The 27,926-nt window shown below is 46.1% G+C and overlaps 1 protein-coding gene and 1 long non-coding RNA gene across 5 annotated transcripts; both read left to right on the forward strand.

The window, feature by feature from the left end:
• Positions 1–539: 539 nt before the first annotated feature.
• Positions 540–27,926, forward strand: LOC110531576 (SEC31 homolog B, COPII coat complex component). 3 transcript variants are annotated; one of them, XM_090217722.1, is made up of 26 exons: positions 540–1,626; positions 2,793–2,908; positions 3,284–3,407; positions 3,527–3,722; positions 4,118–4,213; positions 4,771–4,911; positions 5,960–6,102; positions 6,510–6,609; positions 7,325–7,486; positions 8,069–8,221; positions 11,019–11,252; positions 11,823–11,990; positions 12,207–12,345; positions 12,579–12,757; positions 13,004–13,130; positions 13,526–13,671; positions 13,848–14,021; positions 14,700–14,876; positions 15,171–15,414; positions 15,774–16,193; positions 18,328–18,372; positions 20,645–20,700; positions 21,046–21,207; positions 21,585–21,704; positions 21,860–21,931; positions 26,379–27,926. In XM_090217722.1, exons 2-26 carry the CDS (start codon positions 2,830–2,832, stop codon positions 26,556–26,558), a joined length of 3,837 nt encoding a protein of 1,278 aa, XP_090073848.1. In that variant the 5' UTR covers positions 540–1,626; positions 2,793–2,829; the 3' UTR covers positions 26,559–27,926. The 3 variants fall into 3 exon arrangements, 2 of the variants coding, with proteins under 2 accessions (XP_090073848.1, XP_090073849.1); XR_016491177.1 differs by lacking the exon at positions 18,328–18,372 and having other exon boundaries at positions 13,004–13,191; positions 26,379–26,863; XM_090217723.1 differs by lacking the exon at positions 18,328–18,372.
• LOC149972639 (uncharacterized) lies at positions 18,958–19,482 on the forward strand. Of its 2 annotated transcripts, XR_016491179.1 has the most exons (4): positions 18,958–19,044; positions 19,089–19,163; positions 19,272–19,315; positions 19,406–19,482. It is a non-coding gene; the product is annotated as an uncharacterized LOC149972639 (long non-coding RNA). The 2 variants fall into 2 exon arrangements; XR_016491178.1 differs by lacking the exon at positions 19,406–19,482 and having other exon boundaries at positions 19,272–19,343.

Below are 27,926 nucleotides of genomic sequence, written 5' to 3' on the forward strand. Positions count from 1 at the left end.
TAGAGATGACAGGAGCAGTGGAATAGAGATACTAAGGGCAAGCATTTATTTCAAGTACAGAGGAAAGTCGGAGGGGAGGACGGCAGGAAGGGACAGAAAATATCAGGCTATTTTTACAAGATTAAGGGTGGGACACAGCCGGTTGAATAAGAACTTAAGCGTGATGGATGGAAGCATCCAACAGGAAAGTGTGATTATTGCCAGGAAACAGAGACCGTGGAGCATGTATTGCTAGTGTGGGCAGTATCAGAGGGAAAGAGAGGCTGAGATCTAGTATGAGGGAGGAGGGGATACAGGAAATTAGTTTAAAGAGTGTATTGTGTAGAACATCATTAGATATAGTCTCAAATATTTTCGATTTTTTTTTCAAGAGTAATGGGGCTGGCAGGTAAGATTTAGTTTCTCCGTCTCTGGCTCACACTCCAGTACAGTATGTGGCGGTAATGTACCATCATGTTGGATGCCAACTGTCGATAAACCCCCACAGAAGAAGAAGAAGAAGAAGAAGACGAAGAAGAAGAAGGGCTGTGACTGGCCTCACACTCCACTACAGTAGGTGGCGGTGATACACCTTAAAAGTTGGATGCGATCTGCCAACCCTATCTCAAAAAAAGAAGAAAGAGTTGCCTACCAAGACGTCAATGAATCGAATATTTTATAAGTAAACCAAGATAGACCACACCCTCTCGTTTCCAATGGGAACAAATGAGCCAAGCATGAGCTAGCGAGATCCTATTGGCGTGTTCTTGCACACATCTGCGTTATGTCCGTTAGGGACCCACTACCCTGTGAGGTGCGCGTGTGCAATAACTCAATTCGCCTTTGCGCCCCTTTTAAAAAACGCACATTTCCCCAAAAAATTTGCAAACTGCAAAGTCTGCAATACCTAGGCCACTCTTTTCATAACATATAGTTTTGGGAAAAAAAACTGTATCGAGATCAAACGTTTCATCGATAAGAAAATGTGTAGAATATCGGCTAAAATCCATCTGGTTCCATCTTCTCCCGCTGCCCGCAATCGGGCTTCCTCTCACTACCATAATATTGTACAATCCAGGTGTGCAAAACTCTTACAGATTTACCCAGAAAGATTCACAGCTGTAATCACGTTCAAATGTGATTCTAATTTGTATTGACTCAGGGATGTGAATATTTATGTAAATTAGATATCTGTATTTTTTTATTTTCAATACATTTGTAAAAAGGTCTAAAACATGTTTTCATTATGGGTATTGCGTGTATAAAAAAAACAAATGTGGACAAAATCAAGCGGTATGAATACTTTCTGAAGGCACTGTATGTTTGTCTGGCTGAAGCTAGTTGCAACATTGTTCATCAGGAAATTAAAATGTATAGTTATAGATGTAATACTATTTTGGAAAAAAAAGAAAAATAATCTATTCAGTACTTTCAACTACTAACATATGAATAGGCTAGACAATCTTTACTGAACTGAAAACATTGCAAAACACAGCTACAGGTCAAATCAAGACACTGACTGCTGTGATATTTGATACCATGTCGGCCACCGTAGACGACGATAAACATCCAGGATTACGTTGGGAGTGCCCGGTGGTTTTCTACATCATTTGTAAGCTAGAAAGATTGATAATCATCAATTCCGACGTAAGTATGTTATATGAAGATATGGGGGTACTAACAATATAGTGTTAGAATATATTTATTCTAGCTTTTAGCTAGCTTGCTACATTTATAAACTGAACGACACGTCTGCATGATTTAGCTGTCAAGCGCTAGCAGAAGCCAACGACACGTATCGGTAACTAGCCTAGCTAGCTACCGTTAGCTAACTAAAGATACTGGTTGAACCAGGGATGGTTTATTGCTAATAGCTCAACCAGCATTAACTACCTATCTATTCATAGAACATATACGTTAAGGCGAAGAAAAGCCGTTGGCAGACGTGTATTACTAGCTAACCAAATGATGGGTGTTAGCTAGCTCAACGTTTTCTCATCACCCAGCAGCTCTCCATCTAACGGCTCGCTTCCTTCTCGTGTTGTTGATTCATGAGACGTGATTGAAATTGATTCTTCTAACGTTTAGTAAATTGTTTCAGCTTATTAACCATCCCTACATGTTACGTAGCTACCTAGCTACTGTAACGCCCTATAATATGTTGTTTTGATTATTCAGAAACTATTAACGTTTGCTAGTTAGCTGCAGGTGGGTTCATAGTGTTTAGAAAACGGCTATCCCCATATGACGCCCATTACTGCCCAATGCAATGCGCTTACCTTGGGTTTATTCCTTACGTCTTGCAACGGAAACTTTGTACCGTTTAAGAAGTCAACTGAGACAGACCTACCTGAGTTTTTTTCGATAGAATCTCTCGTTTTCGTTGCAAAACTTTTTCAGTTTGAAGGAAACGTTTTGCAACAGAATTTGCGTAATGAATACACTCAAGGGGTCATAACGTCAGGGGTATGTTTAATATGACAAAACTTTGTTCAACATAGCCAAAACATTTCGAAATGTTTTTGGCTATGTTCAACGTTTTAGTCAATGGAAACGGTGCTGAAGAGAAGAACGGTGGCTCAGAGGGCTATTGTGTACGGTTGGCTGCACAATATTGTGCGATTAGCTACAAATGGTCACACTGGTGATTTATGTATCTCAATGTGTCACACCCATATTGATCAGGGTACACCCACCAAACAGAAGCAAACAGACCTCAAAAGCTGTTGAAGAATGCTGCACACGTTGAACTGAACTGAATGCACCCCAGTATTGAAACGTCATTAAAAGTGCTTGTTTTTCATTTTTTTTAGGCCTTTGATAGAGGCATCCTAGCCCAATAGAGGAAAGATGAGGCTGAAAGAGATCCAGAGGACCGCTCATCCAGCATGGAGCCCTGCCCCCCACCACCCTATCTGCCTGGCTTTAGGTAGGGCACCAAATGTTACCTGTATCAGGCCTGTCCATACCTGTCCTACACTAACTCTAACCCTTCTACCTAATCTTAGGTAGGTCAGAACTGTTTTGTGTATCAGGACTGTCATGCACTTATACAGTAGATAGTTCCAGATGTTTAGGCATTCTTGCCAGTAGCCTCCCAGATCTGTTTATGCCATCTAGCCAACCTGCCTAACTTGGCAAACATGCATAAACAGACTTGGGAGCAGGCTTCTAAAAATCAGGAGTTGTGTAACTGATGATAACAGGCTTGACTTTTAATTCTGAATAACCTACTTCTTGAGTTCTTGTGATTTATTAGATGTCTTTGTTGGTCTGTTTTGTTGTTGTTGTTGTTGAGGAACAGGCACGTCAGCTCAGCAGCTGGATGCGTCATTCAACACCACTGCCGCCTTGGAAATATTCCAGGTGGATTTTGCCGATCCTTCCCTGAGCATGAAGCTCAAGGGGTCCCTACCTACTTCTAACAGGTAAGCAACAACAATGACCCGCTAACCCAATACTATACCAGTTATCAAGTTAATATATTATTGTATCAATACATACGATTCAACCTATAACATTTTGATTTTTGATATCTGTGCCCTAGGCTCCATAGTCTGGTGTGGGTGAACTTTGGAGAAGGAGAAGACGGTTTGGGAGGGAGACTGATTGGAGGCAGTGATAATGGCACGGTAACGGTGTATAGCCCAGAAGCCATCGTAACATCAGGGGCAGAGGCAATAATAGGACAGTCTGACAAACACACTGGGCCTGTCAGAGCACTAGACTTCAACCCCTTTCAGGTAATACTGGTAGCAGCCAGTCAAGGCTTTGGCCCTTTTCTCACTTGTAGTTTGACATGCAATTTAAAATGGCTACTAAATTACATTAAATGAAGCTTTTAATATGAACTCTTAAAGGATATGTTCAATCCAATGTTCTCTATCATATTCCTCACATGTATTTTTTTTCTCTCATTTGAATGTACTCCACTCTCTCTCTCTCTCTCTCTCTCTGTCTCTCTCTCTCTCTCTCTCTCTCTCTCTCTCTGTCTCTCTCTGTCTCTCTCTCTCTCTCTCTCTCTCACTCTCTCTCTCTCTCTCTCTCTCTCTCTCTCACTCTCTCACTCTCTCTCTCTCTCTCTCTCTCTCACTCTCTCTCACTCTCTCACACTCTCTCTCTCTCCTCTCTCTCTCAGAGTAATCTGTTGGCGTCAGGTGCAAACGATTCAGAGATCTACATCTGGGATTTGAACAATTTTAGCAATCCAATGACACCCGGGACAAAGTCACAGGTAAATGTCTCTGGGGGGAAGTTTGTCCAGTTCTCTTCTATTTCCATTCAACTTCTTCTCTAAATCAAAATGGTGGGTAATTCCAGCTGATTTAAATCCCTGGAATGAGTCTTAATTTAATTTTGAACCGTTTTCTCCATGTTTTCCCCTCTTTGTAGCTTTGTGAGGTAAGAGTGAAAGCCTGTGTGTGTGTGTGTGTGTGTGTGTGTGTGTGTGTGTGTGTGTGTGTGTGTGTGTGTGTGTGTGGTTGTTGTCTGGTGTGTGGTGGCTTTAACATGTGTGGGCTGGTGGGAATCTTAAATAACCTAACACTTCCCCCTATCAAGATATTACTGAAGTCTCAGAGGAATAGCCTGTGACGATAGTCTTCCACAGTGTGGCAGTGTTGGGAATTTTGGCTTTGCTTTTTGATGTGAAATAACACTTTTTTTTATATATATATATATATATATATTTTTAATCTCTAAAATGTGTGCCGTGACATTCTCCACTCAATAATTCCTGGAGGAATATCTATATTTGTAACAGTGCTGTTCCTTCTCTCCCCATCCACCTAGCCTCCTGAAGATATCAGTGTAGTGTCGTGGAACAGACAGGTGCAACACATCCTGGCCTCTGCAAACCCCAGTGGGAAAGCAGTGGTCTGGGACCTGAGGAAGAACGAGCCCATCATCAAGATTAGTGACCACAGCAACAGGGTGAGTACAGTAGATTGGTGACCACAGCAACAGGGTGAGTACAGTAGACTAGTGAGTACAGTAGATTGGTGACCACAGCAACTGGGTGAGTACAGTAGACTAGTGAGTACAGTAGATTGGTGACCACAGCAACCGGGTGGGTACAGTAGACTAGTGAGTACAGTAGATTGGTGACCACAGCAACAGGGTGAGTACAGTAGACTAGTGAGTACAGTAGATTGGTGACCACAGCAACTGGGTGGGTGCAGTAGACTAGTGAGTACAGTAGATTAGTGACCACAGCAACAGGGTGAGTACAGTAGACTAGTGAGTACAGTAGATTGGTGACCACAGCAACAGGGTGAGTACAGTAGACTAGTGAGTACAGTAGATTAGTGACCACAGCAACAGGGTGAGTACAGTAGACTAGTGAGTACAGTAGATTGGTGACCACAGCAACTGGGTGGGTGCAGTAGACTAGTGAGTACAGTAGATTAGTGACCACAGCAACTGGGTGAGTACAGTAGACTAGTGAGTACAGTAGATTGGTGACCACAGCAACTGGGTGGGTGCAGTAGACTAGTGAGTACAGTAGATTAGTGACCACAGCAACAGGGTGAGTACAGTAGACTAGTGAGTACAGTAGATTAGTGACCACAGCAACAGGGTGAGTACAGTAGATTAGTGACCACAGCAACAGGGTGAGTACAGTAGACTAGTGAGTACAGTAGATTAGTGACCACAGCAACAGGGTGAGTATGGTCTGGTGTGTTGTAGATGCTCTGGTGTGTTGTAGATGCACTGTTTAGGGGATGCTCTGGTCTGATGTAGTGTGGTGTTGTAGATGCACTGTTCAGGGATGCTCTGGTCTGATGTAGTGTGGTGTTGTAGATGCACTGTTCAGGGATGCTCTGGTCTGATGTAGTGTTGTAGATGCACTGTTTAGGGATGCTCTGGTCTGATGTAGTGTTGTGTTGTAGATGCACTGTTCAGGGATGCTCTGGTCTGATGTAGTGTTGTAGATGCACTGTTCAGGGATGCTCTGGTCTGATGTAGTGTTGTGTTGTAGATGCACTGTTCAGGGATGCTCTGGCACCCCGAGGTGGCCACCCAGTTGGTCCTGGCCTCAGAAGATGACCGCATGCCAGTCATTCAGATGTGGGACCTGCGCTTTGCCACGTCCCCTCTCAAAGTCCTGGAGAACCACACAAGGTGAGCCTCTGGGACATTGTGCCACACATCACTTTAACTGGAATTGTTATGTGTGATGATGGTGATGATATGGTCTCTGTTATGGCAGGTGCAGGTACACACTTCATGTTTCTAGCTCCAACAGTGCAGTAATATCTAACCATAGTAATTCACATAATAAGACATTATTATTTTAATTTTTTTATATGTTGGTGTTGTGCCACTTTTTAATTGTCTGTATGTCGTTGGTTGTGTTTTTAGTGGTGTTGTATGTGTTACGTGGTTCAAACACATTTTCCTTCTTTAAATGGATTAATAAAGTACAATGAGTTCTTCTAGCTCGGCGGCTGTTGTTGTTTCATAGTTGAAGTTAAAAGAGAGAGAGCCTCGACCGTCGGTGATGAAGGCTTGGTGTTTTTCCTCCTCAGGGGACTTCTGTCCATAGCGTGGAGCCAAGCAGACCCGGAGCTGTTGCTCAGTAGTGCTAAAGACAACAGGATCCTCTGCTGGAACCCAAACACTGGAGAGGTACCTGCTTTTCTGCTCTGTTCTAAAGGCCTCATGGCGTCATGTGGTGCATATGGCCTCCCATCTTTCCCTGCCCAGGGCTTCTTCAGATGCCTCTGTTGTCTAGGTGATCTGTTTCTACAATGTCGTGGTGATCCAATCTCTCTCTCTCTCTCCCATCACAAGGCCCTCGCCATCTTTCCCTGCCCAGGGCTTCTTCAGATGCCTCTGTTGTCTAGGTGATCTGTTTCTACAATGTCGTGGTGATCCAATCTCTCTCTCTCTCCCATCACAAGGCCCTCGCCATCTTTCCCTGCCCAGGGCTTCTTCAGATGCCTCTGTTGTCTAGGTGATCTGTTTCTACAATGTCGTGGTGATCCATTCTCTCTCTCTCTCTCCCATCACAAGGCCCTCGCCATCTTTCCCTGCCCAGGGCTTCTTCAGATGCCTCTGTTGTCTAGGTGATCTGTTTCTACAATGTCGTGGTGATCCAATCTCTCTCTCTCTCCCATCACAAGGCCCTCGCCATCTTTCCCTGCCCAGGGCTTCTTCAGATGCCTCTGTTTTCTAGGTGATCTGTTTCTACAATGTCGTGGTGATCCAATCTCCCTCTCTCTCCCATCACAAAGCCCCCGCCATCTTTCCCTGCCCAGGGCTTCTTCAGATGCCTCTGTTGTCTAGGTGATCTGTTTCTACAATGTCGTGGTGATCCAATCTCTCTCTCCCGTCTCTCTAGGTGATCTATGAATTACCAACGACCAATCAGTGGTGCTTTGACATCCAGTGGTGTCCCAGGAACCCAGCGCTGCTGTCGGCGGCCTCGTTTGACGGCTGGATCAGTGTTTACAGCGTGATGGGAGGAAGCCTGGAGGCCCAGCAGCAGAGCAGGGCTGATCAGGTAGAGAGCCTCCATCTGTGACCCATGTCTGTTTACTGTCGAAAGGAAACCGCCCACAATCCAGTGTTGGGAGTCGTTCTGGATAAGAATGTCTGCTAAATGCTAAAACGTCAAAGGCTCCCTGTTTCCTATGTAGTGCACTATTTCTGACCAGGGGACAAAAGTGGTTTACTATTTATGGAATAGATATGATTGTAGTAACATTTTGGCGTAGTCGGGTGTCTAGCCTGGTATGGTTGTAGACCTCATTTGGGCGGAAGCGTAGCCTAGTGGTTAGAGAGTTGGACTAGTAACTGAAAGGTTGCAAGTTCAAATCCCCGAGCTGACATGGTACAAATATGTCGTTCTGCCCCTGAACAAGGCAGTTAACCCACTGTTCCTAGACCAGTTAACCCACTGTTCCTAGACCAGTTAACCCACTGTTCTTAGGCCGTCATTGTAAATAAGAATTTGTTCTTAACTGACTTGCCAAGTTAAATAAAGGTACAAATATAATAATAATTTAAAGACCTCTGCTCATTTATCTTTCCTTTATATAATATTTAGATTGGAATGCAGTCTTTGTGTGGTGCTTTCCCACAGATCTCCTCGTCCTTTGACACCATGGATCCGTTTGGGACAGGCCAGGTGCTGCCCCCTCTGCAAGTTCCCCAACCCACCCCTCAGACCACCCTCGTCGCTCCGCTGAAGAAGCCCCCCAAGTGGGTTCGCAGGCCCGTAGGAGCCTCATTCGCTGTAAGTGCAATGGATTTGACCTTTAAAAATAATATATATATATATATATATACATTTTTTGTATTTCAGAAGGTAAATGCCTATTGTGAGGAACCCCAATATGTTTAATCAGTAAGGCATGACAACCTGCGGATTATGGTGGAAACACACGGTTAAAGTCTATTCTTAGGCATGACAACCTGCGGATTATGGTGGAAACACACGGTTAAAGTCTATTCTTTAGGCATGACAACCCGTGGATTATGGTGGGGACACACGGTTAAAGTCTATTCTTAGGCATGACAACCTGCGGATTATGGTGGAAACACACGGTTAAAGTCTATTCTTAGGCATGACAACCTGCGGATTATGGTGGAAACACACGGTTAAAGTCTATTCTTTAGGCATGACAACCCGTGGATTATGGTGGGGACACACGGTTAAAGTCTATTCTTAGGCATGACAACCTGCGGATTATGGTGGAAACACACGGTTAAAGTCTATTCTTTAGGCATGACAACCCGTGGATTATGGTGGGGACACACGGTTAAAGTCTATTCTTAGGCATGACAACCCGTGGATTATGGTGGAAACACACGGTTAAAGTCTATTCTTAGGCATGACAACCCGTGGATTATGGTGGGGACACACGGTTAAAGTCTATTCTTAGGCATGACAACCCGTGGATTATGGTGGAAACACACGGTTAAAGTCTATTCTTAGGCATGACAACCCGCGGATTATGGTGGAAACACACGGTTAAAGTCTATTCTTAGGCATGACAACCCGTGGATTATGGTGGGGACACACGGTTAAAGTCTATTCTTAGGCATGACAACCCGTGGATTATGGTGGGGACACACGGTTAAAGTCTATTCTTAGGCATGACAACCCGTGGATTATGGTGGGGACACACGGTTAAAGTCTATTCTTAGGCATGACAACCTGTGGATTATGGTGGAAACACACGGTTAAAGTCTATTCTTAGGCATGACAACCCGTGGATTATGGTGGAAACACATGGTTAAAGTCTATTCTTAGGCATGACAACCTGCGGATTATGGTGGAAACACACGGTTAAAGTCTATTCTTAGGCATGACAACCTGTGGATTATGGTGGAAACACACGGTTAAAGTCTATTCTTAGGCATGACAACCCGTGGATTATGGTGGAAACACATGGTTAAAGTCTATTCTTAGGCATGACAACCCGTGGATTATGGTGGAAACACATGGTTAAAGTCTATTCTTAGGCATGACAACCTGCGGATTATGGTGGAAACACATGGTTAAAGTCTATTCTTAGGCATGACAACCCGTGGATTATGGTGGAAACACATGGTTAAAGTCTATTCTTAGGCATGACAACCCGTGGATTATGGTGGAAACACATGGTTAAAGTCTATTCTTAGGCATGACAACCCGTGGATTATGGTGGAAACACATGGTTAAAGTCTATTCTTAGGCATGACAACCTGCGGATTATGGTGGAAACACACGGTTAAAGTCTATTCTTAGGCATGACAACCTGTGGATTATGGTGGAAACACACGGTTAAAGTCTATTCTTAGGCATGACAACCCGTGGATTATGGTGGAAACACATGGTTAAAGTCTATTCTTAGGCATGACAACCTGCGGATTATGGTGGAAACACACGGTTAAAGTCTATTCTTAGGCATGACAACCTGCGGATTATGGTGGAAACACACGGTTAAAGTCTATTCTTAGGCATGACAACCTGCGGATTATGGTGGAAACACACGGTTAAAGTCTATTCTTAGGCATGACAACCTGCGGATTATGGTAGAAACACACGGTTAAAGTCTATTCTTAGGCATGACAACCTGTGGATTATGGTGGAAACACACGGTTAAAGTCTATTCTTAGGCATGACAACATGCGGATTATGGTGGAAACACACGGTTAAAGTCTATTCTTAGGCATGACAACCTGCGGATTATGGTGGAAACACGCGGTTAAAGTCTATTCTTAGGCATGACAACCTGTGGATTATGGTGGAAACACACGGTTAAAGTCTATTCTTAGGCATGACAACCTGCGGATTATGGTAGAAACACACGGTTAAAGTCTATTCTTAGGCATGACAACCTGTGGATTATGGTGGAAACACACGGTTAAAGTCTATTTCTTAGGCATGACAACCCGCGGATTATGGTGGAAACACACGGTTAAAGTCTATTCTTAGGCATGACAACCCATGGATTATGGTGGAAACACACGGTTAAAGTCTATTCTTAGGCATGACAACCTGCGGATTATGGTGGAAACACACGGTTAAAGTCTATTCTTAGGCATGACAACCTGCGGATTATGGTGGAAACACGCGGTTAAAGTCTATTCTTAGGCATGACAACCTGCGGATTATGGTGGAAACACGCGGTTAAAGTCTATTCTTAGGCATGACAACCTGCGGATTATGGTGGGGACACACGGTTAAAGTCTATTCTTAGGCATGACAACCCGTGGATTATGGTGGAAACACACGGCTAAAGTCTATTCCTAGGCATGACAACCCGGGGATTATGGTGGAAACACACGGTTAAAGTCTATTCTTTGGCATGACAACCTGCGGATTATGGTAGAAACACACGGTTAAAGTCTATTCTTAGGCATGACAACCTGCGGATTATGGTGGAAACACACGGTTAAAGTATATTCTTTGGCATGACGTAAAGTGCTACTCTTTGGTCACGCTCTACTCTTAAAGGGACAGTAAGTGCTTATGACAAGTCTTACAATGTATTATAACTGCATCATAGTAATAGTACCCCCTCCCTATTCTCTTCTCCTTGTAGTTTGGTGGGAAGCTGATCACCTTTGAGAGTCCTATGGTTCCAGTCCAGAGCCCACAGCCCGTCCCTGTCCCCAGGCAGGTGTTTGTGAGCCAGGTCACCACGGAAACAGAGCTCCTCCAACGTTCCAGAGAGCTGCAGGCTGCTCTGCAATCTGGATCCTTGTCAGACTACTGCCAGGCCAAGATCCACAAGGCCCCCACAGACTCTGAACAGGACATATGGAGGTTTCTCCTGGTAGGTGTTATGACACTGCACAGTGGCACGAAAGGTTCATATTAAAGGAATAATGGACGATTTTTGGCAATTAAGCAACTTTTCTACATACCCCAGGGTCAAACAATGTAACATTATAGAGACGGTGTGACATTTTTGTCATTTAATCCCTTTTTCTCCTTACCCAGGGTCATATGATCTCATGGATACCATTTTTTGCCTCTGTATGCAGTTTTGAAGGTAGTTTCGGTAGCCATTGCTAACTGGCGTTAGCACAATGACTGGAAGTCTCCTGGAACTGTTCGCATGCTAAAATAGTACCCATGAATTCATCTGACCCTCGTTAAGTAGAAAAGTTGCTTCATTGCCAAAATGTTTTTAAAAAGTCCAGTTATCAGTGTCCCTGTCTGTCCTTCCGACTGGACAGTAGTGGGACTCACAGAACACCTATGGAGAGGACGCATTTCCATGGACAGTAGGCCTCTCTGTACAATGTATTTGGATAGAAAGGCCAAGACCAACATATGATGAACACAAGTTCTGTAAGGGTTGTGTAGGTTTCTAATGTCGTCCACCTCCTGATGTTTGCAGGTCAACTTTGAAGATGAAGCCCGGGTCAAATTCCTGAGACTTTTGGGTTTCAGCAAAGAGGATTTAGAGAGGAAGATATCCACCTGCTTGGGGAAGAACCTGCAGCCTAACGGACACGGAGTGGATGCCAACGATCTGGCTGAGAAGATACAGCTTCTCTCTACTCAGGTCAGTCCAGGAACAAACCTCTTCATAGCTCATTTCTCTTTTATAGTAGTCCTACTGCTCGTCTAGACTGCAGTTCTTCCACCGTCCACTAGAGGGCAGTGACGGGTCTCAGAAGCGATATGTGGTCTCTGTTCATAACAACATGAATCCTGTCACGTTTTTATATTATCACCGCCAACCTTCCGTAAAAGTACGTTGTTCTCGTTTCGTTTCCAGAGGTCAGAAGAATCCGGGGATGAGGTTGACTGCACCAAGACTCCGGGTTCATCCTCGCCCTCTGACTTTTTCAGTCAGATCCCACCACAACCACAAGACAAGGAGAAGAAGATCAGCTTCCCGATCCCTGTCTCAGCAGGTACTGCTCGTCTTCCGTTCAGTATCCCAGCAGTAGGACGTGACTTCAGCTCTCTCTTCCTGTGAAATCTAAACAGTACGGACTGGTTTCCCGGACACATAACAAATAGAATGTTCAACGTAAAACCTTTTTTTTAAAGTCTTAATATGAATCTGTTGTCCTGGTAACTGGCCCTTTTGTATGACTAACTCTCCCGTATCTCATTCAGTTGCTTTATGCTCCTGTTGTATTAGATGCAGATGGTCTGATCAGCCAGGCTCTGCTGGTGGGAAACTTTGAGGGAGCGGTGGACCTGTGTCTGAACGAGGGGCGCTACGCTGAGGCCATCCTGCTGGCGATCAGTGGAGGACAGGAGCTACTGCAGAAGACCCAGCAGACATACCTGGAGAAGCAGAGGAACAGCATCTCTATGGTAAGACAGGGGGGGACATACCTGGACGAGCAGAGGAACAGCATCTATGGTAAGACGGGGGACATTTGGGACTTACCCTCGCGGCTATTTGATTTATATCATATTTGTATGACTTGATTACTAGCTAGCAAAGTTAGTTTAGTTCAGAATATAGTTATTTTATATCAACAGTGCAAAATAATCTGATTTTACTGAGTCAACATGAATACATACAACCTGGTTAAGTTTACTGTCGACCGTCCTCAGCTGATCTCATCCGTGGTGACCCAGAACTGGGGAGACATCGTGCAGAGCTGTGCCTTGGATAACTGGAAGGAGGCTCTCGCTGCACTCCTAACCTACGCTCACCCCAAAGAGTTTGCTCATCTGTGTGGTAAGAACCAGATGTTGAGGGGGTCGTACGGCTCACCCCAAAGAGTTTGCTCATCTGTGTGGTAAGAACAAGATGTTGAGGATCGTAACAAAGGCATCAGTAAACCCAGGCTTGTTTTTACCTTGAGTTCAGCACTTATTTCTGCAAGTCACTAGAAATCTATTTCAGAAGAGAGACCTGATTGTACCTGATGGTCTCTTCAGCTTCTTGTTCCTAACCCCTCCCTCCCTTTCCCCTGGTAGAAGATGTAACAGAGGTCAGTTATAGTCCTATCTAACCCCTCCTTCCCTTTCTCCTGGTTGGACTATAACTGATCTCTGTTACATCTTCTATCTAACCTCTCCTCCTCTCTCTCCCACTCTTCCTTGCTCTCCCGCCCTCTCCTGGTACTGTAGAGACCCTGGGGTCGCGTCTGGAGGGGGAGAGGACAGAGAAACGCTGTCTGCAGGCATGTCTCTGTTACATTTGCTCTGGGAACATTGAGAAACTAGTGGAATGCTGGGCCCTGCAGAGGGACTGCTCATCTCCCCTGGTTTTAGAGGTAAGAAATCATTTTTTTATATATCTATATATTTATCCTTAATTTAACCATGGAAGTCACTTTTCCAAGTGAACCCAAGCGTTATGATGATGTGATAACTGGCCACAGATACCATCTGTATTGACGTGGTAGTAACCAGGTAGTTACATTATGTCGTCTGTGTGATTGACCGCCAGGACTTGGTAGAGAAGATGATGGTTCTGCGTAAGTCTGTGGAGCGTCTGAGGAACAGCGAGGTGGCTGTACAGAGTCCTATCCTGGCTGACAAGCTGACGCACTACGCTGGTCTCCTAGCTTCACAAGGCAGCCTGGCTACAGCCCTGTCCTACCTGCCAGACACCTCAGACCAGGTAAACACAACCTCCCACTCCTCTTCAAGATACCTTATCAACCAGGAAGTGTTTTAAACATGTCCTCGTTCTTCAAAGACACTGTTTTCTCTCTCCTGGATCGTGTTCAGACCTGCATTTTAATATGTAAGTTGTGCTTCGTTGATCTTGCCTGGTGAAAGAGAACTAATGTTGTTGTCGTCCAGAAAGGGGTTTTTCCTACCATCTGTTACTCCAGAGGGCTGTACTGCAGAGCAGGATCAATGAGTTAGTCAGCTTACTTTGATCAACAACCAGAAATTACTACACAGTTTCTGGTTCATTAACAAAGCTAAACATCCATGTGTTCTTGGCTGTTGAGTCAATAAAACCATGCCTAAATATTATGATTATTATTATTATTATTATTTGAGAAGCTTGAAATGGGTAAGTTAGCCTGCTAACTCCCTGGTTTATAGTTTACCCCCTCGGGCAGGCTGAAGCATCAAACTGTTGGAAATATTTCCAGTACTATTATATCTGTGTTGTGGTGTTTGTCCTCCTGCAGGCTGACGCATCAAACTGTTTGAAATATTTCCAGTACTATTATAACTGTGTTGTGGTGTTTGTCCTCCTGCAGGCTGAAGCATCAAACTGTTGGAAATATTTCCAGTACTATTATATCTGTGTTGTTGTTCTGTGGTGTTTGTCCTCCTGCAGGCTTGCATCATGATGATGAGAGACCGGCTGTTCCACGCCCAGGGAGAGGGAGGAGCTGCAGGGGGGCAACAGCCCCCACCGTGCCCTTACAACAGAGTCAGGGTGACTGGGGGCGACCCTGCCCCCGCTCAGGCCCCTGCTGTCCCCGTCCAAGCACAACCACCAACACAGACACCGGTATTTAGGAATGAATGCAACAATAAACACACGTAAAAATGATTGAGGATTCTAAAACACAAAGTAAACAGATGTATTTCCATTGATTTTATACATTGATGAATCTAATCTCCACTTGAAGATATCATAGCAGTTGCTAGTGTTCATGTCGTGGAACATCAGCTTGGTAAAGTGTTATTCTCTCGTGTGTGTTTCTGTGGCTGCGTTCCAGTCTACTGTTGAAGTAGTTCACTATAAAGGGAATAAGGGTGCCGTTTGGGACGCCGGCTGTGTGTAAATTATGTTCCTCTCCAGGGGCCCTACCAGCCTCCTCTTCCTGTGATGTCAGTGGGTGGCCAGCCTCCTCCTCCTGTGATGTCAGTGGGTGGCCAGCCTCCTATGACGACAGTCTTCACTCCTCAAGCTGCTGCTCTCTCCAGAGGGCCGCCTCCTCCTTCGTATGGCGGTCTGCCACCCTCCTCCCCTGCTCCTCCACCGAGTGGGCTGCCACGTACAGGACTACGGCCAGCCTACCCTCAACATCCTGCCACTGCCCCAGGTAGGCACTCGCCCTCCGTCCAGGGCCGTGTTCAGCAGGTGTTATGTCTGGAACTGACCCTGTGTGTGTAGTATGCTTACTGACTTCATCTGGTTGGTTTTCTATCCTGTGTGTTTGTTCTACCTTGTTATTTTTAGTGCTACATTTGATATTGATTGCTGCATTGTTGGGTTTGAAGCTTGTAAGAAAGGCATTTCATTGTACTTGTGTATGTGACATAGAAATATATAATGTAGAACAAACATGTTTCAATCTGAACGTAATATACAAGCTGTGCCCTGCTGAACCAGGTACTGTCACCTGCCAGACACTACTCCAGACTGGTCTTGATGTAACATGTCTGTCTCCTGTCTGCTCAGGGTTCTCTCCACTCCAGCCATTCCAGCCACAACAGCAGCCCATGTCTGCAGGACTAGGTGGCCCCGGCCTCTCTGCCTTTCCTCCAGGACCTGCTATGCCAGGCTCCAGCCTATCTGGACACCCCCTGCCTCCGTTCTCTGCCCCTGGCGGCCTCCCCACCATGCCCAGCCCAGGGCCACCTCCGTCAGGCTTCACCCCCACCTCGCTCCCTTCAGGCCCCATGCCACTCAGCTACCAGCAGCCTGGGGCCCCCGTCGGCATGTACCCACCAGGGGGGTCTCACCTTCACAGCCAGGGCCCACCTGCAGGTCCCCCCTCTGGTCCGTACCCACCCCTGGGACCTGGGTACCCACAAGGAGGTCCTGGAGCCCCGGCCGTCAAGTCCTTCTCTGCTCCGTCGGTTGCTCCTCCTCCTACAGGTACTGACCATGATGCAATTCATGTGTTGCTTCCCAAATGCCATCCTATGCCTGGTATAGTGCACTACTGTTGACCTGGGCTCATACCGTCAGTAGGACCCTACTGTTGACCTGGGCTCATACCGTCAGTAGGACCCTACTGTTGACCTGGGCTCATACCGTCAGTAGGATCCTACTGTTGACCTGGGCTCATACCGTCAGTAGGATCCTACTGTTGACCTGGGCTCATACCGTCAGTAGGATCCTACTGTTGACCTGGGCTCATACCGTCAGTAGGATCCTACTGTTGACCTGGGCTCATACCGTCAGTAGGATCCTACTGTTGACCTGGGCTCATACCGTCAGTAGGATCCTACTGTTGACCTGGGCTCATACCGTCAGTAGGATCCTACTGTTGACCTGGGCTCATACCGTCAGTAGGATCCTACTGTTGACCTGGGCTCATACCGTCAGTAGGATCCTACTGTTGACCTGGGCTCATACCGTCAGTAGGATCCTACTGTTGACCTGGGCTCATACCGTCAGTAGGCTCCTACTGTTGACCTGGGCTCATACCGTCAGTAGGATCCTACTGTTGACCTGGGCTCATACCGTCAGTAGGATCCTACTGTTGACCTGGGCTCATACCGTCAGTAGGATCCTACTGTTGACCTGGGCTCATACCGTCAGTAGGATCCTACTGTTGACCTGGGCTCATACCGTCAGTAGGATCCTACTGTTGACCTGGGCTCATACCGTCAGTAGGATCCTACTGTTGACCTGGGCTCATACCGTCAGTAGGATCCTACTGTTGACCTGGGCTCATACCGTCAGTAGGATCCTACTGTTGACCTGGGCTCATACCGTCAGTAGGATCCTACTGTTGACCTGGGCTCGTACCGTCAGTAGGATCCTACTGTTGACCTGGGCTCATACCGTCGGTAGGATCCTACTGTTGACCTGGGCTCATACCGTCAGTAGGATCCTACTGTTGACCTGGGCTCATACCGTCAGTAGGATCCTACTGTTGACCTGGGCTCGTACCGTCAGTAGGATCCTACTGTTGACCTGGGCTCGTACCGTCAGTAGGATCCTACGGTTGACCTGGGATCGTACCGTCAGTAGGATCCTACGGTTGACCTGGGATCGTACCGTCAGTAGGATCCTACTGTTGACCTGGGATCGTACGGTCGGTAGGACCCTGCTGTTTGACCTGGGATCGTACGGTCGGTAGGACCCTACTGTTGACCTGGGATCGTACGGTCGGTAGGACCCTACTGTTGACCTGGGATCGTACCGTCGGTAGGACCCTACTGTTGACCTGGGATCGTACCGTCGGTAGGACCCTACTGTTGACCTGGGATCGTACGGTCGGTAGGACCCTGCTGTTTGACCTGGGATCGTACGGTCGGTAGGACCCTACTGTTGACCTGGGATCGTACGGTCGGTAGGACCCTACTGTTGACCGGGGATCGTACCGGTCGGTAGGACCCTGCTGTTTGACCTGGGATCGTACGGTCGGTAGGACCCTACTGTTGACCTGGGATCGTACGGTCGGTAGGACCCTGCTGTTTGACCTGGGATCGTACGGTCGGTAGGACCCTACTGTTGACCGGGGATCGTACGGTCGGTAGGACCCTACTGTTGACCGGGGATCGTACCGGTCGGTAGGACCCTGCTGTTTGACCTGGGATCGTACGGTCGGTAGGACCCTACTGTTGACCTGGGATCGTACGGTCGGTAGGACCCTACCGTTGACCTGGGATCGTACGGTCGGTAGGACCCTACCGTTGACCTGGGATCGTACGGTCGGTAGGACCCTACCGTTGACCTGGGATCGTAACGGTCGGTAGGACCCTACCGTTGACCGGGGATCGTACCGTCGGTAGGACCCTACTGTTTACCTGGGCTCGTACTATAAAGGGAATGGGGTGTAATTTGGGACACGGGCCTGTAACACCACTGTTTATCTGTTATGATAGTCATCTTTAATCATATCTTTATTAATTTATGCTTAAAGAAGAAATGGTGGATTCTTGTTTAACACTTGTCTCTTTTATAAATACTAAATCATGTGTAGTGAGATTTGAGACGTGAATAACGTAATGTTAATTTATACATGCTTCTGATTGAGCTGTCCCCCTTTAACTTTCAGGGTACTTCCCTTGGCTGAGTACTCCCCTTGTTGACGATGATGAAGGTGACAGTGAGAGTGACAGACAGGGATAGGTTTAGATGTGTTGGGATAAGACTGTTAATGCAGACAGAGATATGGTGGGATAAGACTGTTAATGCAGACAGGGATAGGTTTAGATATGGTGGGATAAGACAGGGCTAGGTTTGGATATGGTGGGATAAGACTGTTAATGCAGACAGAGATATGGTGGGATAAGACTGTTAATGCAGACAAGGTTTAGATATGGTGGGATAAGACAGGGCTAGGTTTAGATATGGTGGGATAAGACTGTTAATGCAGACAGGGTTAGGTTTAGATATGGAGGGATAAGACTGTTAATGCAGACAGGGTTAGGTTTAGATATGGTGGGATAAGACTGTTAATGCAGACAGAGATATGGTGGGATAAGACTGTTAATGCAGACAGGGTTAGGTTTGGATATGGTGGGATAAGACTGTTAATGCAGACAGAGATATGGTGGGATAAGACAGGGCTAGGTTTAGATATGGTGGGATAAGACAGGGCTAGGTTTAGATATGGTGGGATAAGACAGGGCTAGGTTTAGATATGGTGGGATAAGACAGGGCTAGGTTTAGATATGGTGGGATAAGACAGGGCTAGGTTTAGATATGGTGGGATAAGACTGTTAATGCAGACAGGGATAGGTTTAGATATGGTGGGATAAGACAGGGCTAGGTTTAGATATGGTGGGATAAGACTGTTAATGCAGACAGGGATAGGTTTAGATATGGTGGGATAAGACTGTGTTAATGCAGACAGAGCTAGGTTTAGATATGGTGGGATAAGACTGTTAGGTTTAGATATGGTGGGATAAGACTGTGTTAATGCAGACTGGGATAGGTTTAGATATGGTGGGATAAGACTGTGTTAGGTTTAGATATGGTGGGATAAGACTGTGTTAGGTTTAGTTATGGTGGGATAAGACTGTTAATGCAGACTGGGATAGGTTTAGATATGGTGGGATAAGACTGTTAATGCAGACTGGGATAGGTTTGGATATGGTGGGATAAGACTGTGTTAATGCAGACAGAGCTAGGTTTAGATATGGTGGGATAAGACTGTTAGGTTTAGATATGGTGGGATAAGACTGTGTTAATGCAGACTGGGATAGGTTTAGATATGGTGGGATAAGACTGTGTTAGGTTTAGATATGGTGGGATAAGACTGTGTTAGGTTTAGTTATGGTGGGATAAGACTGTGTTAATGCAGACTGGGATAGGTTTAGATATGGTGGGATAAGACTGTTAATGCAGACTGGGGAAGGTTTGGATATGGTGGGATAAGACTGTGTTAGGTTTAGATATGGTGGGATAAGACTGTTAATGCAGACTGGGATAGGTTTGGATATGGTGGGATAAGACTGTGTTAGGTTTAGATATGGTGGGATAAGACCGGGCTAGGTTTAGATATGGTGGGATAAGACTGTGTTAGGTTTAGATATGGTGGGATAAGACTGTGTTAGGTTTAGATATGGTGGGATAAGACCGGGCTAGGTTTAGATATGGTGGGATAAGACTGTGTTAGGTTTAGTTATGGTGGGATAAGACTGTGTTAATGCAGACTGGGATAGGTTTAGATATGGTGGGATAAGACTGTGTTAATGCAGACAGGGATAGGTTTGGAGGGATAAGACTGTGTTAATGCAGACATGTAGAAAGGTGTTTGCTTGTGCCGTCACATGATTTTACAGGAACGCGTTGAGCCGGTCTTTGATTTATAACAAACAATGTAACGATGTAGTGAAATAATCCATGCTAAATCACTGTTGTTGGTGATTTACACTTTACTAATTTAATACCGAAATATCTGTTTTAAGTTTATGATATTTGAGTACTAAAAAATGTAAATTTACCACAGTATTAGGCTATGCCATGTAGTGAAGATAATGCAACAACAATGTGTTATTCTTGTCAGTCAGTGTGTTCAATCTAACTGCACTGTGATGCTGCCTGGCCGTGGCCTGCTGTCTGAAGTGACCTGCTGCCTGGCCTGCTGTCTGAAGTGACCTGCTGCCTGGCCGTGGCCTGCTGTCTGTTGAAGTTACCTGTTTGTTGCTACTCAAGTGGAAATTGCTTTTTTTGTTTTTCAGAGTTGAAAGTGATTTTTAAGACTAATTTATCCTCCTAAGAGATTGAGAAATAACCCTGCTCAACTTAATGTCCCAGAACTTTCCATGGATCTCCAGGTCTCTAGGCTCTTGGCTTTGGCTGCTGTCTGGATTCTTAAAAAGCGTCAGGTGTCTTGTGGCTGACTATTCATCTTTCACTATCTATAGGACAAGATGGCTGGAATGACCCACCAGCAGTACGAGGGGGTTCTAGGAAGAAAAAGGTATCTCCTCTGGATAAATGACCTTCATACCGGATTCCCCATCCTCTCTGATAACATGGACTAGCTCAGACTGGATAAATGTGGACCAGTTCCAATTTGTCCAATCCAGGACCAGTTGACCATCTTGGAAATGTTAATAGCTACAATCTTAGTTGTATGTAAACCAGTATTCAGTGAATCCATGTTCTCCAGATGTTGTAGACGGGTCTTTGCTATTTCAGTACTTTCACGTGTTTAAACATGCAGTAAGATCTTAGCTGTATGTTAACCAGTATAAGGTGAAGCTTTTATGTCTGTAATAATAAACCTCCCAGTGTGTGAATCTGTGTTCTGTCCGCGTCTCAGGTTGTCCCAGACAACTACACCCCTCCGGCTCCCATCACCGCCCCTGTTATGGGGGGTTTCCCCATGGAGGGCCATCATCATCAGCCCCAAGGACAGCAGGGCCACGACCCCAGCCGCACGCAGCAGTTCCCCCCAGGGGCCCCTCAGGAGCCCAGCGTACAGGTCAGTGACAATCTCGTCTCTTCTGTGTTTCTCCATGCCAGTTCTGGAGCCAGAATACAGTGGGATTTCTGGTAGCATGAGACTAGTGCCAACCTAACCCAGTACCATTTACTTTCGAATTAAAGGCCTGCCAGGCCGACCTCTAACCCCTAAAGTCAGGCTACCATTTACTTTCTTATTAAAGGCCTGGCAGCCTGACCTCTAACCCCTAAAGTCAGGCTACCATTTACTTTCTTATTAATGGCCTGGCAGCCTGACCTCTAACCCCTAAAGTCAGGCTACCACTTACTTATAGGTAGGCAGATCTCTAACCCCTAAAGTCAGGATACCAGTTACTTATAGGTAGGCAGATCTCTAACCCCTGTGTGTCCCTTCAGCTCCTCCAGGCGCTGCCGGCTGAGAGGGTGGAGCAGAGAGAGATCCCTGCAGAGCACATGGTCCTCAAGCAGACCTTCGACAGCCTGGTTCAACGCTGCCAGCTAGCCGCACAAGACCCAGTAAGTCTTTACACAAGACGGTAGTTTCGGCTCTAGTGATTCAAAAGACAGAATTTCTACCCGTCTATCTGCATAAGACACACAGAGCCATTCTGAAGGTGCTGCTGTTCGAGTCTGACATCCTAATATTCAATTTATTTATTTATTTTCCTCAGCAAACAAAGAGGAAACTTGACGATGCATCGAAACGCCTTGGGTACCTGTATGACAAGCTGAGAGAGCATTCGGTGAGAACACAGAGCAGATACTCTACCACAGGGCCCCAGCCTTAGAGTTCACAAATCTACTGTTTAAAAACACACACACCTTCAAAAAAAATAATCTGTGTTTTTAAAACATTTCACCTGCGTTTTTATATTGAAAGTCAGCTGTTTTTAGATTTTTTGCTTCAATAGAGTGATCAGGGACATGTAGCTATGGTTTTCCTTCACAGAAAATACATTAGTGCAACACATTCTGGCAGAAAATAGCTTCGTTTTCATCAGATGACAACAGAAGTGGAACGCCATTTGGCTGGCAGCCACACAAGTAAATGAGTTTACAATTAAAAAGCACTGTCTTTTTTTTTGTTGCAAAAACGATGCATGGCCATCATATTTCTGTTTAGCATAGAGACAATGTAGCCAGCTACATTTCCCAATGTTTTGCTTGAAGTTAATCTTGTATTTAACCAGAGAAAAGTTGGCTACACGGAAAAGTAGCTACACATCAGTCAGAGCGCTATCTGCTGATAGAATGCCGTTCCTGAAGTCTCATCCGAGTGGAGAAGTGCAACTGAAGCACAAAATTAGTCTGATGCAGAGCAGAAATTACAATAAGAAGCATTTTAGATTTGCTGTACAAAACGCAGCAAGATATTTCTTATTCGTTTTATCTTCTTTCTTTTCTGTGTGAAAATCACACAATTCTGTATTAACGCAACTCCTGTACCATGATGTCAGTTAGTTCTCATTTTAATCCAGTCATGGTGCTCCACTCCATAACAGACCCAGTCACGGTGCTCCACTCCATAACAGACCCAGTCATGGTGCTCCACTCCATAACAGACCCAGTCATGGTGCTCCACTCCATAACAGACCCAGTCATGGTGCTCCACTACATAATAGACCCAGTCATGGTGCTCCACTACATAACAGACCCAGTCATGGTGCTCCACTACATAACAGACCCAGTCATGGTACTCCACTCCATAACAGACCCAGTCATGGTGCTCCACTCCATAACAGACCCAGTCATGGTGCTCCACTCCATAACAGACCCAGTCATGGTGCTCCACTCCATAACAGACCCAGTCATGGTGCTCCACTACATAACAGACCCAGTCATGGTGCTCCACTACATAACAGACCCAGTCAAGTTAGTCCACTACATAACAGACCCAGTCAAGTTAGTCCACTCCATAACAGACCCAGTCAAGTTAGTCCACTACATAACAGACCCAGTCAAGTTAGTCCACTACATAACAGACCCAGTCATGGTGCTCCACTACATAACAGACCCAGTCATGGTGCTCCACTCCATAACAGACCCAGTCATGGTGCTCCACTCCATAACAGACCCAGTCATGGTGCTCCACTACATAACAGACCCAGTCATGGTGCTCCACTACATAACAGACCCAGTCATGGTGCTCCACTACATAACAGACCCAGTCATGGTGCTCCACTCCATAACAGACCCAGTCATGGTGCTCCACTACATATCAGACCCAGTCAAGTTAGTCCACTACATATCAGATCCAGTCATGGTGCTCCACTCCATAACAGACCCAGTCATGGTGCTCCACTACATATCAGACCCAGTCATGTTACTCCACTACATATCAGACCCAGTCAAGTTAGTCCACTACATAACAGACCCAGTCATGGTGCTCCACTCCATATCAGACCCAGTCATGGTGCTCCACTCCATATCAGACTCAGTCTTGGTGCTCCACTCCATAACAGACCCAGTCATGGTGCTCTACTCCATAACAGACCCAGTCATGTTGCTCCACTCCATAACAGACCCAGTCATGGTGCTCCACTCCATAACAGACCCAGTCATGTTAGTCCACTACATATCAGATCCAGTCATGGTGCTCCACTCCATAACAGACCCAGTCATGTTAGTCCACTCCATAACAGACCCAGTCATGGTGCTCCACTCCATAACAGACCCAGTCATGGTGCTCCACTCCATAACAGACCCAGTCATGGTGCTCCACTCCATAACAGACCCAGTCATGTTAGTCCACTCCATAACAGACCCAGTCATGGTGCTCCACTACATAACAGACCCAGTCATGGTGCTCCACTCCATAACAGACCCAGTCATGGTGCTCCACTCCATAACAGACCCAGTCATGGTGCTCCACTCCATAACAGACCCAGTCATGGTGCTCCACTCCATAACAGACCCAGTCATGGTGCTCCACTACATAACAGACCCAGTCATGGTGCTCCACTACATAACAGACCCAGTCATGGTGCTCCACTACATAACAGACCCAGTCATGGTGCTCCACTACATATCAGACCCACTCAAGTTAGTCCACTACATATCAGATCCAGTCATGGTGCTCCACTCCATAACAGACCCAGTCATGGTGCTCCACTACATATCAGACCCAGTCATGTTACTCCACTACATATCAGACCCAGTCATGGTGCTCCACTACATATCAGACCCAGTCAAGTTAGTCCACTACATAACAGACCCAGTCATGGTGCTCCACTCCATATCAGACCCAGTCATGGTGCTCCACTACATATCAGACCCAGTCAAGTTAGTCCACTACATAACAGACCCAGTCAAGTTAGTCCACTCCATAACAGACCCAGTCATGGTGCTCCACTCCATATCAGACCCAGTCATGGTGCTCCACTCCATAACAGACCCAGTCATGTTGCTCCACTCCATAACAGACCCAGTCATGTTAGTCCACTCCATAACAGACCCAGTCGTGGTGCTCCACTCCATAACAGACCCAGTCATGGTGCTCCACTCCATAACAGACCCAGTCATGTTAGTCCACTACATATCAGATCCAGTAATGGTGCTCCACTCCATAACAGACCCAGTCATGTTAGTCCACTCCATAACAGACACAGTCATGGTGCTCCACTACATAACAGACCCAGTCATGGTGCTCCACTCCATAACAGACCCAGTCATGGTGCTCCACTCCATAACAGACCCAGTCATGGTGCTCCACTCCATAACAGACCCAGTCATGTTGCTCCACTCCATAACAGACCCAGTCATGGTGCTCCACTACATAACAGACCCAGTCATGGTGCTCCACTCCATAACAGACCCAGTCATGGTGCTCCACTCCATAACAGACCCAGTCATGGTGCTCCACTCCATAACAGACCCAGTCATGGTGCTCCACTCCATAACAGACCCAGTCATGGTGCTCCACTCCATAACAGACCCAGTCATGGTGCTCCACTCCATAACAGACCCAGTCATGGTGCTCCACTCCATAACAGACCCAGTCATGGTGCTCCACTCCATAACAGACCCAGTCATGGTGCTCCACTCCATAACAGACCCAGTCATGGTGCTCCACTACATTACAGACCCAGTCATGGTGCTCCACTCCATAACAGACCCAGTCATGGTGCTCCACTACATTACAGATCCAGTCATGTTAGTCCACTCCATAACAGACCCAGTCATGTTAGTCCACTCCATAACAGACCCAGTCATGGTGCTCCACTACATAACAGACCCAGTCATGGTGCTCCACTCCATAACAGACCCAGTCATGGTGCTCCACTCCATAACAGACCCAGTCAAGTTAGTCCACTACATAACAGACTCAGTCAAGTTAGTCCACTACATAACAGACCCAGTCATGGTGCTCCACTACATAACAGACCCAGTCATGGTGCTCCACTACATAACAGACCCAGTCATGGTGCTCCACTCCATAACAGACCCAGTCATGGTGCTCCACTCCATAACAGACCCAGTCATGGTGCTCCACTCCATAACAGACCCAGTCATGGTGCTCCACTCCATAACAGACCCAGTCATGGTGCTCCACTACATAACAGACCCAGTCATGGTGCTCCACTACATAACAGACCCAGTCAAGTTAGTCCACTACATAACAGACCCAGTCATGGTGCTCCACTCCATAACAGACCCAGTCATGGTGCTCCACTCCATAACAGACCCAGTCATGGTGCTCCACTCCATAACAGACCCAGTCATGGTGCTCCACTCCATAACATACCCAGTCATGGTGCTCCACTCCATAACAGACCCAGTCATGGTGCTCCACTCCATAACAGACCCAGTCATGGTGCTCCACTCCATAACAGACCCAGTCATGGTGCTCCACTCCATAACAGACCCAGTCATGGTGCTCCACTCCATAACAGACCCAGTCATGGTGCTCCACTCCATAACAGACCCAGTCATGGTGCTCCACTACATAACAGACCCAGTCATGGTGCTCCACTCCATAACAGACCCAGTCATGTTAGTCCACTCCATAACAGACCCAGTCATGGTGCTCCACTCCATAACAGACCCAGTCATGTTAGTCCACTCCATAACAGACCCAGTCATGTTACTCCACTACATATCAGACCCAGTCAAGTTAGTCCACTACATAACAGACCCAAAGGAAATCTGTACATGCCTATAGTAACTTTAAATTCTCCCCTCATCCTGTAGCTGTCTAACAACATCCTGGGGGGTTTACATGAGATCAGCCGCTGCGTGGCGGGCCAGAACTACCAGCGTGGCCTGGAGGTCCACACTGCTGTGGTCACCAGCAGCAACTTCAGCGAGATCCAAGCCTTCATGCCCATCCTCAAAGTGGTCATGACCATCGCCAACAAGCTGGGCGTCTGACCACTGATCCCACACCAAGGCAGGCTTCTAGAATAAACCTTATTTCCTATAATGCTCTACTTTTGACCAGACCCTATGGGCTCTTTACGGGCCCCGTGGGCCCTATGATTTATGAGGGCCCCCGAGGGCTCTTGTCAAAAGTAGTGCTCTATATAGGGAGTAGAGTGCCATTTGGAACACTCAAAACACACCAAGATAAAAAACAGCCTTCAGTGTTATCATATGGATGGATCACAATGTTATAGATTAGATATGTATTTATTTTTCAGCTGTTGAAATGTGCTTTGATAAAGAACATGATTGCAGATGTGTGGTTTTCGCTTGACTAAAGCCGACTCATTGAAAAGGTTTCAGACTTGGCTGATGACGAGAGGTGTTCTTCTCTCCTGAGGAGACGAGTCACTGGGGTGGTTATCAACAGCAAAACACCCAATAGTACTAAAGAAGTTGAGTCCATTTAGCTTTTCGATGGGAAGATACCTGATGTTAAATATTAAAGAGGTGGGGGTTTACTGATGTGGGAGGATTGTAGATCGCTGAGGATTTTAATGTCATATGTTTGAGAGTGGAGAAAGATACGCAAATGTGACTGAACAATGTGGGCTTGGATTCTCTGGCTGTCAGTAGTTCTAAACATGGTAACACATCCAACTAAGGGAAGACTTTGGAGAGCGAGGTTGTTTTCGTCCACCTTCCTACCTCATCTTTCCTTAACAAACCACACAACGTCCAGCTGATTTTTACAATAGTTAGGATGAGTGAATGAGTTATATACACTTTTGTAATGCATACTGTACCACAGCGCTGAAATTTTTACTTTTCACTGACAGACCAGTGTGCTCTACAGACCAGTGTGCTCTACAGACCAGTGTGCTCTACAGACCAGTGTGCTCTACAGACCAGTGTGCCATCTTACTTTGTTCCGTTTTTCAGGCCAAAGCACTGCAACGACTAGCTCTGATCCAGGGTGTTACGTGCAGCTTGTTGACTCAGAGCTGTGTCAGAGCCTGCACATTACGCCCTGGTCCAGAGCTATGCAACAACAGAATGTAATTTGATGATTCTTGTGGAGTTGCTGGATGTTTTTTATAGTCAGTCCGCGTTAATCACTATAGAGCGGCCCACTGCTGTCAGCTAGCTTGTGTGATTGAGATACTGTATGAGAACTGTGTGTGTCCTGGTTGTTGGCTTTGCCCCCTGTTTATAGTGTGCTGGCTTCTGTTGTGTATAAACTGTAATGAGCACACCAGTGTAAACAGCTTTGGCGTGGTTACACTCGACATTTCATGCTGATTGAAGAACGTGGCGGTTATCGACTGAAATATGAATTATGGCAAAGAAACCCATGAATAAATATCTTGAAATATC

This window comes from Oncorhynchus mykiss, chromosome 23, assembly GCF_057628025.1.
Source record: "Oncorhynchus mykiss isolate SJ-2025 chromosome 23, ASM5762802v1, whole genome shotgun sequence".
NCBI classification, from domain to species: Eukaryota; Metazoa; Chordata; class Actinopteri; order Salmoniformes; family Salmonidae; genus Oncorhynchus; species Oncorhynchus mykiss.